The 14,184-nt window shown below is 42.5% G+C and overlaps 1 protein-coding gene across 3 annotated transcripts in view; it reads right to left on the reverse strand.

The window, feature by feature from the left end:
* LOC131592951 (nicotinamide phosphoribosyltransferase) overlaps positions 1 to 13,248 on the reverse strand; it is a 30,912-nt gene extending 17,664 nt beyond the window's left edge. The window contains exons 1-3 of one of the 3 annotated variants that reach the window (XM_058864929.1): positions 13,088 to 13,224; positions 8,614 to 8,760; positions 1,175 to 1,331 (exon numbers count right to left, since the gene is read on the reverse strand). In XM_058864929.1, coding sequence (XP_058720912.1) covers positions 1,175 to 1,331; positions 8,614 to 8,640 — 184 coding nt within the window. In that variant the 5' untranslated portion in view covers positions 8,641 to 8,760; positions 13,088 to 13,224. Of the gene's footprint in view, positions 1 to 1,174; positions 1,332 to 8,613; positions 8,761 to 13,087 lie in introns of all 3 variants that reach the window. The other 2 variants (XM_058864927.1, XM_058864928.1) reach the window with 2 other exon arrangements.
* Positions 13,249 to 14,184: the final 936 nt, after the last annotated feature.

Below are 14,184 nucleotides of genomic sequence, written 5' to 3' on the forward strand. Positions count from 1 at the left end.
CCTTCAACAAAGATATGAAGAAAATGTCAAATGCAGAATGTTTAAACCAAACTTTACTTTCATTTATTATATAGATTAGAACGCTCAAGAACCCATGAGGGTAAAATACACTTGTGGTTTGCAGGTGACTCAGGAAAAATTTGAGATCATTACTTTTATGATGGTCAAAAACCAGTCAAGAGGTTTAACAGCAGTGTTTTTCCTAAAGGAATGTGCTGATTGTGCAAGTTGGCACATGCAGCAAGGATATATCTAGCACAAGGGTTAAGCTATGCCATTCTAGGGAGAATCCCCTGGAGAGACTTTGCAACTAGCCTCTGACTGACCACTTTGTGATAGGAACCAGCAGACAAACCATGTTATTTGAATAAGCACAGTAACTGCTGTTGGGCCAGTCATCTCCCTTAGAGAACAACCCTCAGCTTGCTAAAGACAAAAGAACCAAAATTATAAAGTGTTTTGATTATAATGGAATTTAAGTCTGCGGTGGAATTGGCAGAGATGTTTATTAGATCAAGACAAAGACATGTAAGACGTATGACTAAAGTTTTCCTCTAAAGCCTGACAGAAGACAACATGCACTCAGGTCAGAACAGGTGATATCTGTACACAAGGCAAAAAAGATCTTGAACAGCACCAAGGAATTGTCAGATATTCTCTTAAAATTATTAGTATAAAAGCCACTTTCACATGTAGATACTCAATAATCTAAGCCGAGAGCCGTCCAAAATTTAAGAAAAATTAACATTTAATTTAAGGAAATTTAAAACTATTATTGGTTTACACAGAAAACAAACCAGCAAATACAGAACTGAAGTTAATGTTCAAAATGCATAATGTGTTTTCCATCAAATCTTCTGCTTGTGACTCTTTATGCACAGTTTTGGTCTCTTTCCATTTGTTTCAATCCTGCCACTGAAGCTGGGACATGAACACATTTTCATTTTTAACACACCATTGGCATAAATAAATATAGTAGAGAGGTGTCTGGATTAAGAAGCCAATACCAATTCATAAGGGTGGACAACTTTCTTCACAATCACATAAATAAGATATTATGCATGTCACTACTTGTGGTATATCAGAATAACCTGGAATTTTTTCAACTATAAGACTACAAGCTTGAGAAATAGGTATTTAATTAGAGAAAAGGTCTGGAATTTGAGACAGTTACCTTTTAAATATTTATTCAGAATGTACTGCAAGCCATAAAAAACTGTTTCTTCGTATTTCACTTTCTTTAATTTGGAATTTTCAGTCTTCTTTTCACGACATTCAAAGTAGGAATATACTTTGCTTGTGTTAGGTGGATATTGCTTGTAGTGTGTAACCTACATCAAGAAAAATTTCAGTAAGAACTCAAAACATCACTACAAAGCACAAGAGGAATCATATTTGTACATTAAAGCTTAAAAGTAACTCCCAGCTCTTCTGAACTGTGATTATTTATCCATTCACATTCTACACAAGTATTTAGGGAATTTCCAAGTTTTTAACATCCCTCAATTTTAAGTTCAAAAGACTGTCTTCCCTCTGTTATTCTTTGTTTATTTTTCAAGTCTTCTTCCCCAAGATTAATCTCCCCCTTCCCTGATGATTTCGCTTTGATTAACTGGGAAAGGCACTGGTGAGGATTTCAAGAGCAGCACTGAACACCAATGTGCCAGGACAATTTTTGTTCTACCACACTTTGGCCAAGCCTAATAGCTACAGGAAGCACAAGATTCCATGTCACAACCAAATGCCTACTTGTATTTGATTGAAGTTTTGAAGGCCACCATCCCACAGCTCAGATAAAAGCCACCCAGACTGAAGAAGGCATTGGCAATGGCCTTTACTCAAGTGTCCCATTCCCCGTGAGCAGAATGGGTCTCTCAAGCCCCGGTTACAGCAAAACCAGCTCACAAACCTCTTACTGCCAGTAATGCTGCTAAAATCTACCTGAGATTTGTACCTCCCTACAAAGTTTGCTAGACAGACTTTTTTTCCAAATTTGAAGAAGTTCACATTCAACGCAAAGGAAGCATGAGAAGTTGCTGCCTGTATTACATGAAAACTGGTCACAAAACACAAAATGTTATACTGATTTCAACTATTACAGCTTTTCAGAGCTCCTGATAGTAAAACCTACCCAGAAATTTACTTTGAGCAGTAACAGCATTTGAAACAAGTACACTCTAAACACTTAAAACCTTAAACCTACAAAATTTCATCGCCTAATGTGTAAAAAGCAAACTCCATGCAAAATCCTTAATTCCATATTAAACAAAAAGAATACACAATGACAGAAACTCCGTACTATCAATGTTTAAATTACAGAATATACAAATCAAGATAAGGCATCTTCAAAGTTGCAGGTATCAAGAGTTTTCTTAAATTATGATGAGAAGTCTCTGAACAAGTCTATACATTCCATATGGAAAAACTGTTCCTACAGCTGAGAAAGCAACATCATACATCAGAAAAAAACTCAAATGGTGTGAAACTCATGTCTGAATTTTTTTCAAACTCCCATACAGGTTAGAGCATGAATTCATTATACATTTCCTGCCATTACTTACTCCAAATAACCCTTAACATTTCTGTTTCTAATACCACAAAGAATTGGAAAAGGGATAGTTTTGCCACTTCTCCATTCTTGTCCTGATTTTTTAAATATATTCCTGAGATTCTCAAAGAAAAATATTTGAAGGTTGCCCTCCCTGTATTCCTAAAACTCTACATTAAAGGATTTTAAAATGACAGTTTTCCTTCTCCTCTCAAATGTCACTTAAATTTAGTATTTCACTCTGTTTGGACAATGAACTACTCAATTGAATTTTTTGGTTCTCCTGTACCAGAACAAGGCTGTAATGGTTGTGTTTCCAATGCTGCAAGGAAACATTCAAGAAAGGTCAATTTAAAGATCATCCTATTGTCTTTGCTTGTATGATGTTTACAAGGCCCATCAAATCAAACCCAAGCTTGTCATTGCACATTTTCAGCCCTGACTTCAAACAAAGCATGGCATCACAGGCATTTAATGGAGCACAAACCCATTCTGTTACAATTCCACAGCCACTCAAAAGCAGGATGTTTAAGAGTAGCAATGTTAGACCCAAAGACAAAAGCTGGCTTTTAGATTTACTTCTAGCTATTAATAAATGTCTTGCTTCACAAATTATAACATGTCCTTTCCTAGCTCTATGCAGAATTCCAAGTACATCCCACTGCCAGCTCACAGAAAACTCTCTGCATATCATCACATTTAAATGAAAAAAAAACCCTGTAAAAAAGAAAACACACACACCATCCTCTCTTTTTTACTATGGAGCAGACAAAAATAGGCCCCATTTGACATGTCTTTTTAACTAGTGGTATATGAACACACACATATACAAACCCTTTACAAGAAATTGTAATAAATACACTCAAAGAAAAAGATCCTGTAACAAATCCTTAGAATGCTCATACACTATAAAGACACAGAGAGTGGGAACTCCTTCCTTCCCACTGGTGCCACCAAGGTAAATTCCAGCAACTTCATGAAAAATTTTGCTTCGTTTTACAACTGGGACGGAACTTTTCAGTTTGTGATTTCAGAGTAAAGGCTCAACACAGAGCCCAGCAGCTGCAAGTGTACACAGATGTCCCAGGACCAATTCTCCAAATGAGTATCTCAATTCCTTGTGGCGAGCTCGAGAGCAAACCAAAGCAATGCTGCTGTTCCCATCACAACAGTTCAAACCAAACAATGAAAACTGTATCTGCACAAAATAGGATACTCCGGTTTCTTTTTAAAAGTTCAATTATACAACTTACCAACTATGGGTAAGTTACTATATTATAATGAAAATTTATGAAAATGTCTTCAGCTCACATCTTGAAAATATACTCGACTTTGGCAGTTCAAAGGCATCTCCTCCCGCTATATGTTTCTCTCCGTCAAAATGGCTACAGGCCCAAATTCGCTCAGGGTGCACAGTGCACCCACTGAGTTGGTGTCACCATTTCTTACTGCATTTAAGTACATTTCTTTAGGAATTTCCTATTCTAGCTCTGCTTTGAAGCATGATCACAAAGCACAGTGCTCTGGCTACAAACCAAAACTTAAGAGCTGAAATCAGGCTGAAATGCTAACAGATTTATCATTTATACAGCATACCTGGGGACACAGCTCCTCCTGACTTACCTTGCTGACAGTTTCAACCTAAAACAACCTCACTCAAGTTTCTCAAACATTGCATCACAGGTTTAGTTATCTTTTCTGACATAAGATTAGATCTTAACCTGAAAATACATACTAACTAGTGTCCAGAAAATAGCTACTTCTAGGATTTCAAACCTACATGAAAATTTTGTGTTTGACAGAAATTTCATTTTATTGATTTAATTGCTTTAAGTACTTGAAGGAGATAAGGAACTAACTTTGCAAGTCACATGCATAGTATTCAATTATATTCTTCACACATTAAAATCTATTTAAACAGTGAAAATACACATCCCTGGCAATTAAAATATTTACATCTGTGCAAACCTTACATCTGTAATTTTAAAGATACTTCTTTTGACATTCCACAAAGCTGTTAGTTTTATCTACAAAGCTGAGACATCCTTCTAAATATTACTCAATATTTAAAAGCACAATCACAATCTTAAAAGTACCACACTTACAAACCACTGGCTATTTGAAAGGGCTTATAAAAAAGATGTGGACACACTTTTTAGCAGGGCCTGTAGCTAAACAGTTGTAACAAGACAAGCAGTGATGGTTTTAAACAAAAGGAGAGTAGATTCAGACTAGATATATTAATTTTCTTTTATGATGAAGGTAGTGAAACACTGGAGCAGGTTGCCCAGAGAGGTGATAAATGACCCATCCCTGGAAACACCCAAGATCAATGGTGCTCTGACCAAACTGATCTAGTTGAAGATGCCCTTGCTCACTGCAGAGGGGCTGGACTAGATGGCCTTTGAAGGTCCCTTTCAACCCAAACTACTCTTTTGATTCTGTGTTGTACAGGTGTGTGAGAAGTTAAACACAAGACCCACAGCCCCTGCTGAGTTATCTGGCCATCCGTTTTGCTCCCAAGCCCTCAGACAGGGCACCATACTTATCAGGAACATCTGCCCACAAAATGTCACAGCAGCTGATTGTATTAGCTGTCATTTCTGGGCTCCTACGACATGGGGAAATAATACCCATCTGCCATACTGGTGGTCAGGAGGTTTGGCATGTAGTGAAATGCTTGGTGGTAGAAAACAGTGTGAAAAAAGATCAAGGTCTAGGAGTGGGAACAGGTCACAGACGACACAAAGAATGCCATTGAAAACAAAACAAAGCAACAAGAAAAAAACCGACACAATGCTATAAGGCACTTGGATGATGAAAACTATGCTTCAAATAATGCCTCTTGTTGATCTTTCCTTCTTGCCAGTTGAAGACTTGCATCCTTCTGTATCCCGAAGGAGAGTAGAAAGAACAACCAGAGGAAATGTACAATATTTGAAATTAAATTTTATGTGACCTAGACATTGACACATTATTGATAACTCTGTGCTTTCAGTTAGGGGATGACAGAAGCAGGACTTGTACAGACGAACTCTTGATGAGTAGGAGTGACTATAAAGTCAATCGGAAACTCCTTCTCTTCAGGAAGAAAAAAACCCCTAACCAACACACAGAAATGGAAACAAAAGCCTCTCCTGGGATTAAGAGACCCTTACAAGAAAGCAACTCTCCCAAGTATCTTCAAAGGCCTTTTGATGTTTAGTTCAAAGGCTCAGGTTTAGGTTTAGTCTATAACACATATGACAAACAGCCTTGGAACTACTACCTACAAGATTATGTACTATGACTGAAATAGAGCACTTTTATTACAGTTGTGATAGCTCCTTATTAAATTGAATGTAAATAAAGGCATATTCTGAACTAAGACTATTTCCACAAGGACTACATCCATTTAAGTAAATCAAGTATTTTGAGGAAAAAAGAATGAAGCACAAATTGCATTAAGATCATCTATCAAAAAAACCACCCCAAACATTAAGAGTTAAATTTTAAGAAAAAGGAATTAACAGGTATTCATCATAAAATAGGGATGACTGAGGTAAAAACTGCATTTTTCTAAGCTAGATGAGATTTTTGACATAAAAATATAAATATTCTTATCATCTACAAGCTTTGTTGTACAAGATATTGCAATGTATTTACTTTAAAGTTATTTAAGCCTATATAATTCAACCATTTGAAAACATGGGAAAAACAGATGGGACATGAGAAATCAGGTGTGGCCAAAATCTTCATTGGTGGTAATTCCTGATACTCACTTAGGTCAGATGCCAACATGAACCATCAGAACTTCCACTGTCTACTGTGAAGAAAGCAAACCCCCAAACATTTACCCAGCAGGATCTTGCTTGTACTGTAACTCTCATGTGATCAAGAGGATGCCAGTTCAAGTAAGACAGTATTTGAAATTTCTGGAGCTATTTTGAAAAATCCCTAGTACAAAATGGGTACAGAACAACCTGGTCACCGATCCCATGGTGCCACACAGCCACAACCACGAAGAGTCAGAGGGACAGGTGGCAGGGAAGCCAGAAGTAGCATGGCCTGGGCCCCTGTAGGTCTGCACCATGAGTGCCTGAAGCACAGGCTTGGTCACTCTACTCCAAGCCTTGATCTGCAAGATATATTCGGGGGATCCTCACCCCCCAGTACACCTTACTGAGTTAGACAATTTTAGTGAAGTGGTACTGCTGGTATTTACGCTGGGGAGACTTCTGCAAAGCACCCCAAGACCGCCATGAATTGTAGTATTACATATTATTTGCGAACATTGTGGAAAGAGGTCATGGTATGAAATACTGCTTTACCTAAACCTTTAGGAGATTTAGCCAAGGGAATAGCTAAAAGCAAAGTTTGCCAACAACCTACATGGAAAGCAACGTTATTAGCAACACTAAGGAGATGAACCAGGACTTAGGAGCAAAGGGACTGCTCTATCAGATACACCTCACTGAGATAACTGACAGCAGTTAAAAGGCATTGTGACCCTCTTCAGGAAAAAACCCAACACAACTGTGACTAACAGTTATATTAAACAGGGATGCTTTGGTAGCATTAAAAGCAATCATGGAAGGAATGCACACCATAACAGTGGAAATGAAAACCAAACCAAAGGCCAGTATGGTTAAATGATAAGTTTATTTAAACAAGAGAGGAAATGTCAGAAGAATCTATGTTTAATAACTCAAGAGAAAGGGCATCCAACAACAGCAGGTAAAGAGCAAGACATTTTTAAGTGAGTTTAAAAAAAAAAAAAATCTATCACTATTAAATATATATTATATATATAATCACTATATATATTATATATAATCACTATTTTGATTATACGAGCTTCAGATTAACATAGGAAAAAAAAGCCTTAGGGAGACTCTAGACCCCTTATTAAAATGCATAAGATTGAGACAATGTTTAAGAATCAAAGTGAGAATATTGGAAGATATCTGCTTTTATGAGATGAGAGAGATAAGCTAATGAAGGTTATGACTGAATGATGACCTTGTACCACTTATAATGTCTCTGTATTTGAGTTTTATTCTCATATTCTTTCTATATGCATTGAAAAATAAGAGGATCAGAGGCAAGAGAAAAAAAGAAGTTAAGAGATCAGTCAGTACTATGAAAAATAAGAAAATCATATGCAAGCAACTGAATTCCTATGGAAGCTGCACATTATCAGTTGAGATGCTATATATTACCGGGTTCACATTCATTTAAAACACAAGATCAAGTGTAAGCACTAGAACTGAATGTAGTCTAAATCTCTCAGAGAAAATACAATGCTTAAAAACAGCTACATTTTGCAATAGATTACTTTACCACTAAAGATTTTCATGGGTTTTGTTGTGGTTTAACCCCAAGTGGCAAGCAAGCCCTGGCTGCCACTCACTCACTCCTCCCAGTGGGATATGGGAGAGAATCCGAAAGGTAAAAGTGGAAAACCAATGTGCTGGGATAAAGACATTTAAGAGGGAAAGCAAAACTTCTCTGCACATAAGCAAAGCATAACAGGGAATTCATTCATCACTTCCCATGGGCAGGCAGGTGTTCAGGCATTCCCAGAAAAGCAGGGCTCCAGCCCATAGAGCAGTTACTGGGGAAGACAAATGCCACTATTCCAAATGTTCCCTCCTTTCCTCCTTCTTCCCCCAGCTTTATACACTAAGCATGATGTCATGTGGTATGGAATATCCCTTGGGTCACCTGTCCTGGTGTCCTCTCCCACCTCCTTGTGCACCCCCAGTCTCCTTGCTGGTGGGATGCTGTGTGTGGCAGAAAAAGGCCTTGACCTTGTGCAAGTACTGCTCAGCAAAATCAAAAATATCCCTGAATTACCAGCATTGTTTTCAGCACAAATCCAAAACATAGCCTCATACCAGCTACTAGGAAGAAAATTTAACTCTACCTTAGTCAAAACCAGGAGTTTTGCATCCAAGATTATCATAAAAGTGATGACAAAATGCCTTATGTTTACTGTTTACACATTTGTGACTAGTCAGCTGTACTACTGCACATGCTGCTGTAAGTTTCCTGCTCCTTAATGAAAAAGGAAAAACATTTACCTTTCCAACAATGAAAGCTGCAATCATTCTAGAAGGGGTTGCTTCTCATAAATTTCAACTTTGTCTGAATACTGTACAGTTGCAGTGCTCCTTTCAAGTGATGATGTCTTGGGGTTTGTAACAGGACCATGTGACTGCAAATCAAAACTTGGAAGATAATGAACGTAGAGAGCATGAGGATTGCGTCTTACAAGGAGTGTCAAGCCAAAAGTTTCAGATGCTTTTCCACTGGCAGAATTACAGGAGATAAGAGAACGCATTCACACTCCCACCACAAGGTTTTAATTAAGGAAAAAAAAAATATATGGGCTCCCGTAAAGAATATTTTGCAGTCACTAAGTACTAGTCAAAACCAGTAGGCTAAAGAGTACTCATGTCTCTTCCTCACATACCTCCATCCTTCTAAATAAAGAATATACAGGCTGTCAGAGCCTAGAATAAACATACACTCACGTGAAGTGCTTCAGAAGTCAGTGCTCTCCTACATCTATGCAGAGTAAAAGAAGTCATTGGAAGTGACAAATACTTAAAATTCAACATGTAAGGCATACAAAGTTAAAACATATATTTTGGGTTTCCTTGAAGCATCCAGAAAGAATTTAATTCTGAAACAGATCTCATTTACAGTCTAGATAGCGAGTCAGCTCCTCCTAAGAGGTAATTGCATGGCAGCTTATTATAGCTATCAGCTTAATTACGAAACATGCCAAGCAACAGTAACAGATCTCATTGGCAAAAGCAAAATAAGCTATTATTACTCCAGCAAACAAGATTCAGTCAATAACCTTTTCCCACTTGCAGCTCATGACCCATCCAACCCAGGCCTGGTCCATGCCACTCACAGCTGTCTTCCCACTGAACAACACAGCTCTGCCAAGCTGATCCTCTCAATACAGTTTCAGACTACTTATATGCTGGAATATTTCTTGCCTGTGCAGAAATAAAGAAACATAGGCTAAACAGAGCACTGGGAATCAAAGAGAAAATGCAGAGGAGGTGAGTCAACGATGTCAGACCAATGAGGCACTGAGGGGCATGGACCTTTTCACTGGGGAAGGACAGAGAGCAAACAGAACCCCACCGTGACAGAGCAGCAGGACTGCTATAGAGTATTGTATAATCTATATATAGCTAGCTATATATATGTAGCTATAAAAATTGTGTCTTCCTATAGACACAAGACTAAGACATCATCCAGCACAAACAGTGATTTTCAAGGAGCCTGCTGATACCCCCTCACTTGCAGCTTTCTCTGAACAAGGACTTTGACTTCAAATACTTCCCCTTTTCAGTAATACCAAGTCATTAGCAGAAAACTTCACTAATAAAAATGCCATTGCTATATTGCACATAAAGACAATGAAGTTCCCCAGATAACACTGCATTGATGAATTTCTTGAGTCTCATGACCAGAAGAATTAAAAAGACTGCTGTTACTTATCAGCATGTTGCATACACACCATACCATATGCCCATGCCCAGCCTCTGAGGGGATGGCATATAATTCCCAGCATATATGAGGAATTATACTTTTGGGGGATTTGTAAAAGCTTAAGAATATGGAACAAAGTACACAGGAAGAATCTAAGTGATGTAAAAACATTCATCTTGTTATTTGGTTTAGAGATAAGCTGTATAATTTGAAGCCCAGCTCCAAAATCCTGGAGCATTGTACAACTGAGTAAGCTCCAGTCTATACTGGAAGCTCGGTACTGGAACCTGTAGTAGTTCACCTACTGGGAACTACTCCTGTCTAGAAATATTCACTTTATTAGCAATCAGCATGATACTCAGCAGTTTTTCGAAAACACTTTTAAAATTTTGAAACTGAATATTTGATAATCTCTATTATTTAAGAGGAAATGTCCTATGATGAACATACAGACAGGAAAATAGTGTAGAAGGAGGGGAGGCTGGATTGGCTTTCAATAGACAAATCTTTGCCTACCAAATGACTTTGTTTCTGAAATTGTATAGGCACTAAACCAGTTATGAGTTGTCTTTTCACCCCAAATTTCCAACTGCAGCAATAAAGAACTGGGACACTGGAGCCAGTATTCAAACTAACAAGTTGTGACAGATATGACCCTGAGATACCACAACCTTTTTCTGATGGACAACTGCCTAAGCTAGGGTTGTATGGCTCAGAATGGTCTGCAAGTATTTTTTTCTTTCACGGCTGTTTACTTCTATGTGATTTTTGTCACTAACATTAGTTTGTATGGACTGGCATCTACTGCAATTGGATCACCATGCAAATTTCTGAGCTGATCCACGGTTTTTCTCAGTCTAAATGTTATGTACAGACAATTCTGCATACACAAATAGATGCTACAGTTGTGGATACACCAGAACTATCTGAAAAAAAAAAAGGAAAACTCCCCAATCAACTCTCACTTTTGTTTTAATTGCTAGTAAGAGTTTTTGGTTACTCCTGTAAAAAGCTGGACATTGCAAACTACCAGATATTTTAGCTCAATTTGACTGAAAGTGCTCTCACTAAGTGTGTTTCATTGATTAGGAAACAACAGTATCATCCAGGGAGAAGATAAGTGGTATTTGCTCATATTACCTAACAAGATAAAAGCAGCTACTTGTTTAAGCATTGTTCAGAGACACTGGAGTTCCTAAGATTTAGAAAAAAGCCTATGGAAAGGCCACTTGAATAGCCCTAACAAAGCATTTGAAGGGGGCAACTGTTCTAAATATAACACAAAATGTTCATAGCTGCTACGGAAAACCTCATCCAAATTCGGTTTTAAACTGGGAAAAAAAAAAATCACCTCAGGCCTTTATTTGACCTCATTAAGATTTCTACCATTCCTGGAATGTTTCCAAGTCATCTATACTATGAAACAGCAAACAAAACAGAAGCAAACTGGTTTTACGTCACTCCAATGCGCCGCACTACCAGCAATCCTTAAGCACACCCAGAGAATTTAGAAAAAGTAGTGTGCAAACTAGATTTTAAGTAGATACTGTTTAAACCCAGGCCTGCAGCATTTAATGTGATTAGTCTCAGACACGGAAAAAAGTGTATCTTCCATATCTGAATAAGTTAGATAACCAACACTTAAACCTAGTGCTCATAAAGAGCACTGTAGCCAGATTACACCCTGAATGGAAGCAGCTTTGCAAGCCCTCAGTCACAACGTCAGGGTGCCCTGATTGAGCTGCTCTAAGATTTACAAGAATCTTCCCACCTTCCAAAACTCCCTTCCACGAACAGCAACAAGAACTGTTAACTTTCTTTAGTCTTTATGTAACGTATAGTAATAATAATGAAAATAATAGTAATAATAATATCACCACAAGTCAGAAAATGGAAGTTTGTACTTTGGTAGTTACTCAGTAACAAGACCTGGTCACAACACAGGTTTTGCTTTTCCAACTTCTCTGTCCAGAAGTACCCTCATCCCTAATACTCATCCCAGCAGCCCAACGCTCCAAGAGCTAAGACACAACAAATACTTTACAACGATAACCAGGACTGTTACTTTAGTTTTGTTTAGGCCACCAAAAACCCCGTCGACATTGCAATACAGCTCCTGAAGGAACTGAGTCTTCCAGCCTAGGAGAGGCCGGGCACACGAGTCCAGCCGGGAGGGGGGAGTCCCACGCTGGCTCTGCCCAGGATCCGGAGGCTGAACGTTTACACGGGCGCGACGGGGCAGCATTTCGGCCCGGGCACACTGCCTGAGAGCTGGCACGCCAGGAGCTGCCGGGTCAGGAACCAGCGGGTCGGAGCGCGGACAGGGCACCTGCACTTTGCCACTGCTGTCAGCAGCACTATTTCCAAGAAACGAAGGGAGGGCCGTGCAGTGCGACTCTCGCCTCTGAACCCTGCCTAGGGAACGTGACACCGCAGCGGCCGGGAGCTAAGCACAGGGCTAGCAAACACGTATTTTGCGCCAGCCGGGTCCCCGAGCGCGCTGCATCACCGCCAGGCACACAACCGCAGGCAAAGCGGCGCGAGTGGAGCAAAGCGGGAGGGACGAAGGAGCGATTGCTCCGCGGCAGCGACATGCGCGCCCTCTCCGACCCCGGCCAGGGCGGGGGGCGGACGATGCTCGGGGCCGGGCGGCCCCCGCCTCCCGCGTGCCCGCCATGGCCGCCCCCCGCCCAGAGGCGGCGGGGTGGCGGCGCCCACCCCTCCCGCTTTCACTTTCTTTTCTGGCCCCGCCGCCCGCCTCCCCGGCTGCGGGACCCCGGGCACCCCGCGGGGAGCGGCTCGGGGCTGCCGGGGGCGAACGGGGCAGCCCCGGCCGGCCCTCCGCCGTCCCCCCGGCACGGACCAGGTGAGGCCGGGTACCCTCCCTGGTGCCCCGGAGGGTCTCCCAGCCCCGGCCAGGCGGGCAGGGGGCCGGTGGCAGCGGGGCCGGCCTGGCTCGGCGCCCCGCGGATGGCGGTCCCCGGCGGGTCCGGTGGCCGCAGAGGTGACCCCCTCTCTCCCCGCCCGACTGTCCGTGCCCACCTTGTAGGAGTCTGTGGCGAGGAGGATGTTGAACTCGGTCCCCGCCGCAGCGCACTCCATGTCGCCGAGCCCCGGGAGGCGCCGCCGCCCGCACGGACAGGACAGGACCGGGCTGCGCCGCCACCGCCGGCGCTCGGAGCGGGGGGAGCGCGGAGAGAGGGGGCGGGGCGGAAACACGGGATCGCGGCCCGGGCGGGCGCGCGCGGGGACGCTGATTGGCTGCGCCGCCCTGCCGCCGAGGGCGGTGCTGTGACGTCACCGCGCGGAGGGCCGCGGCCGGGGCGCCGGGGGGCTCTGATTGGTCCCGCTGGCGGTCGGTGCAGGGGGAGGGGCGGGCGGGGAGCGTCCCGCGCCGCACGTTCTCTTTCATTGGGGTCTGGGCGGGGCCGGCTCGGTGACGTCACCGCGCGACTCGCGAGCGCCCTCTGGCTCAGCCGGCGGCGCGCGCTCGGCTGAACGGACGGTGGGGCCGCGGCGGGCGGGAGCGGCGCGCGCGTGCGCGGGGCCCGGTTTCGGTTCTCGGCAGCCGCGGTTCCGGGGAGGGGAGACACCGGCACCGGCACCGGCACCGGCACCGGCTCCGCGGGGGGACCTCCACCCGCATTCACATCCGCACCTGCTGCCGGCCGGGCCGAGCTGCAGGGAAGCCGCTGCACCGTACGGTGCCTCTTAGCAGGGACTGCGGCTGATGCCCGTATGGGAAGGGACCTCCCGGCCCCCCAGAGCACCCAGATCTCCATCCACCTCCGCTGCCGACGTTCGGCATCCGCTGCCTAGTGGGAGAACATGACACTTTTTGACAGAAAGTACTTCTGAGTCTTCTTTAAAGTTGATGTTGACCAGAGATTACGTATAAAGTTACACCTGCTATCCAAAAGCTTTCTTTTATACTCGTTATAATTTTTACTCAAATTCTAATTCGAGTAAATACTCGAGGTTTTGGAATCGTATTTATCTGGTATTCGAATAGAGGAGGAAGAGGAGGCTCGGCTGACTTTAACACTCTGCCAGGGGGGTGGGGCCGGGTTCCTCTCCAGGGAATGGGAGAAGAGTGCACGGCCTCAATCTGCACCTGGGGAGGTTCAGGGCGGGCATTA

The sequence above is a fragment of the Poecile atricapillus genome, chromosome Z (genome assembly GCF_030490865.1).
Source record: "Poecile atricapillus isolate bPoeAtr1 chromosome Z, bPoeAtr1.hap1, whole genome shotgun sequence".
NCBI lineage: Eukaryota > Metazoa > Chordata > Aves > Passeriformes > Paridae > Poecile > Poecile atricapillus.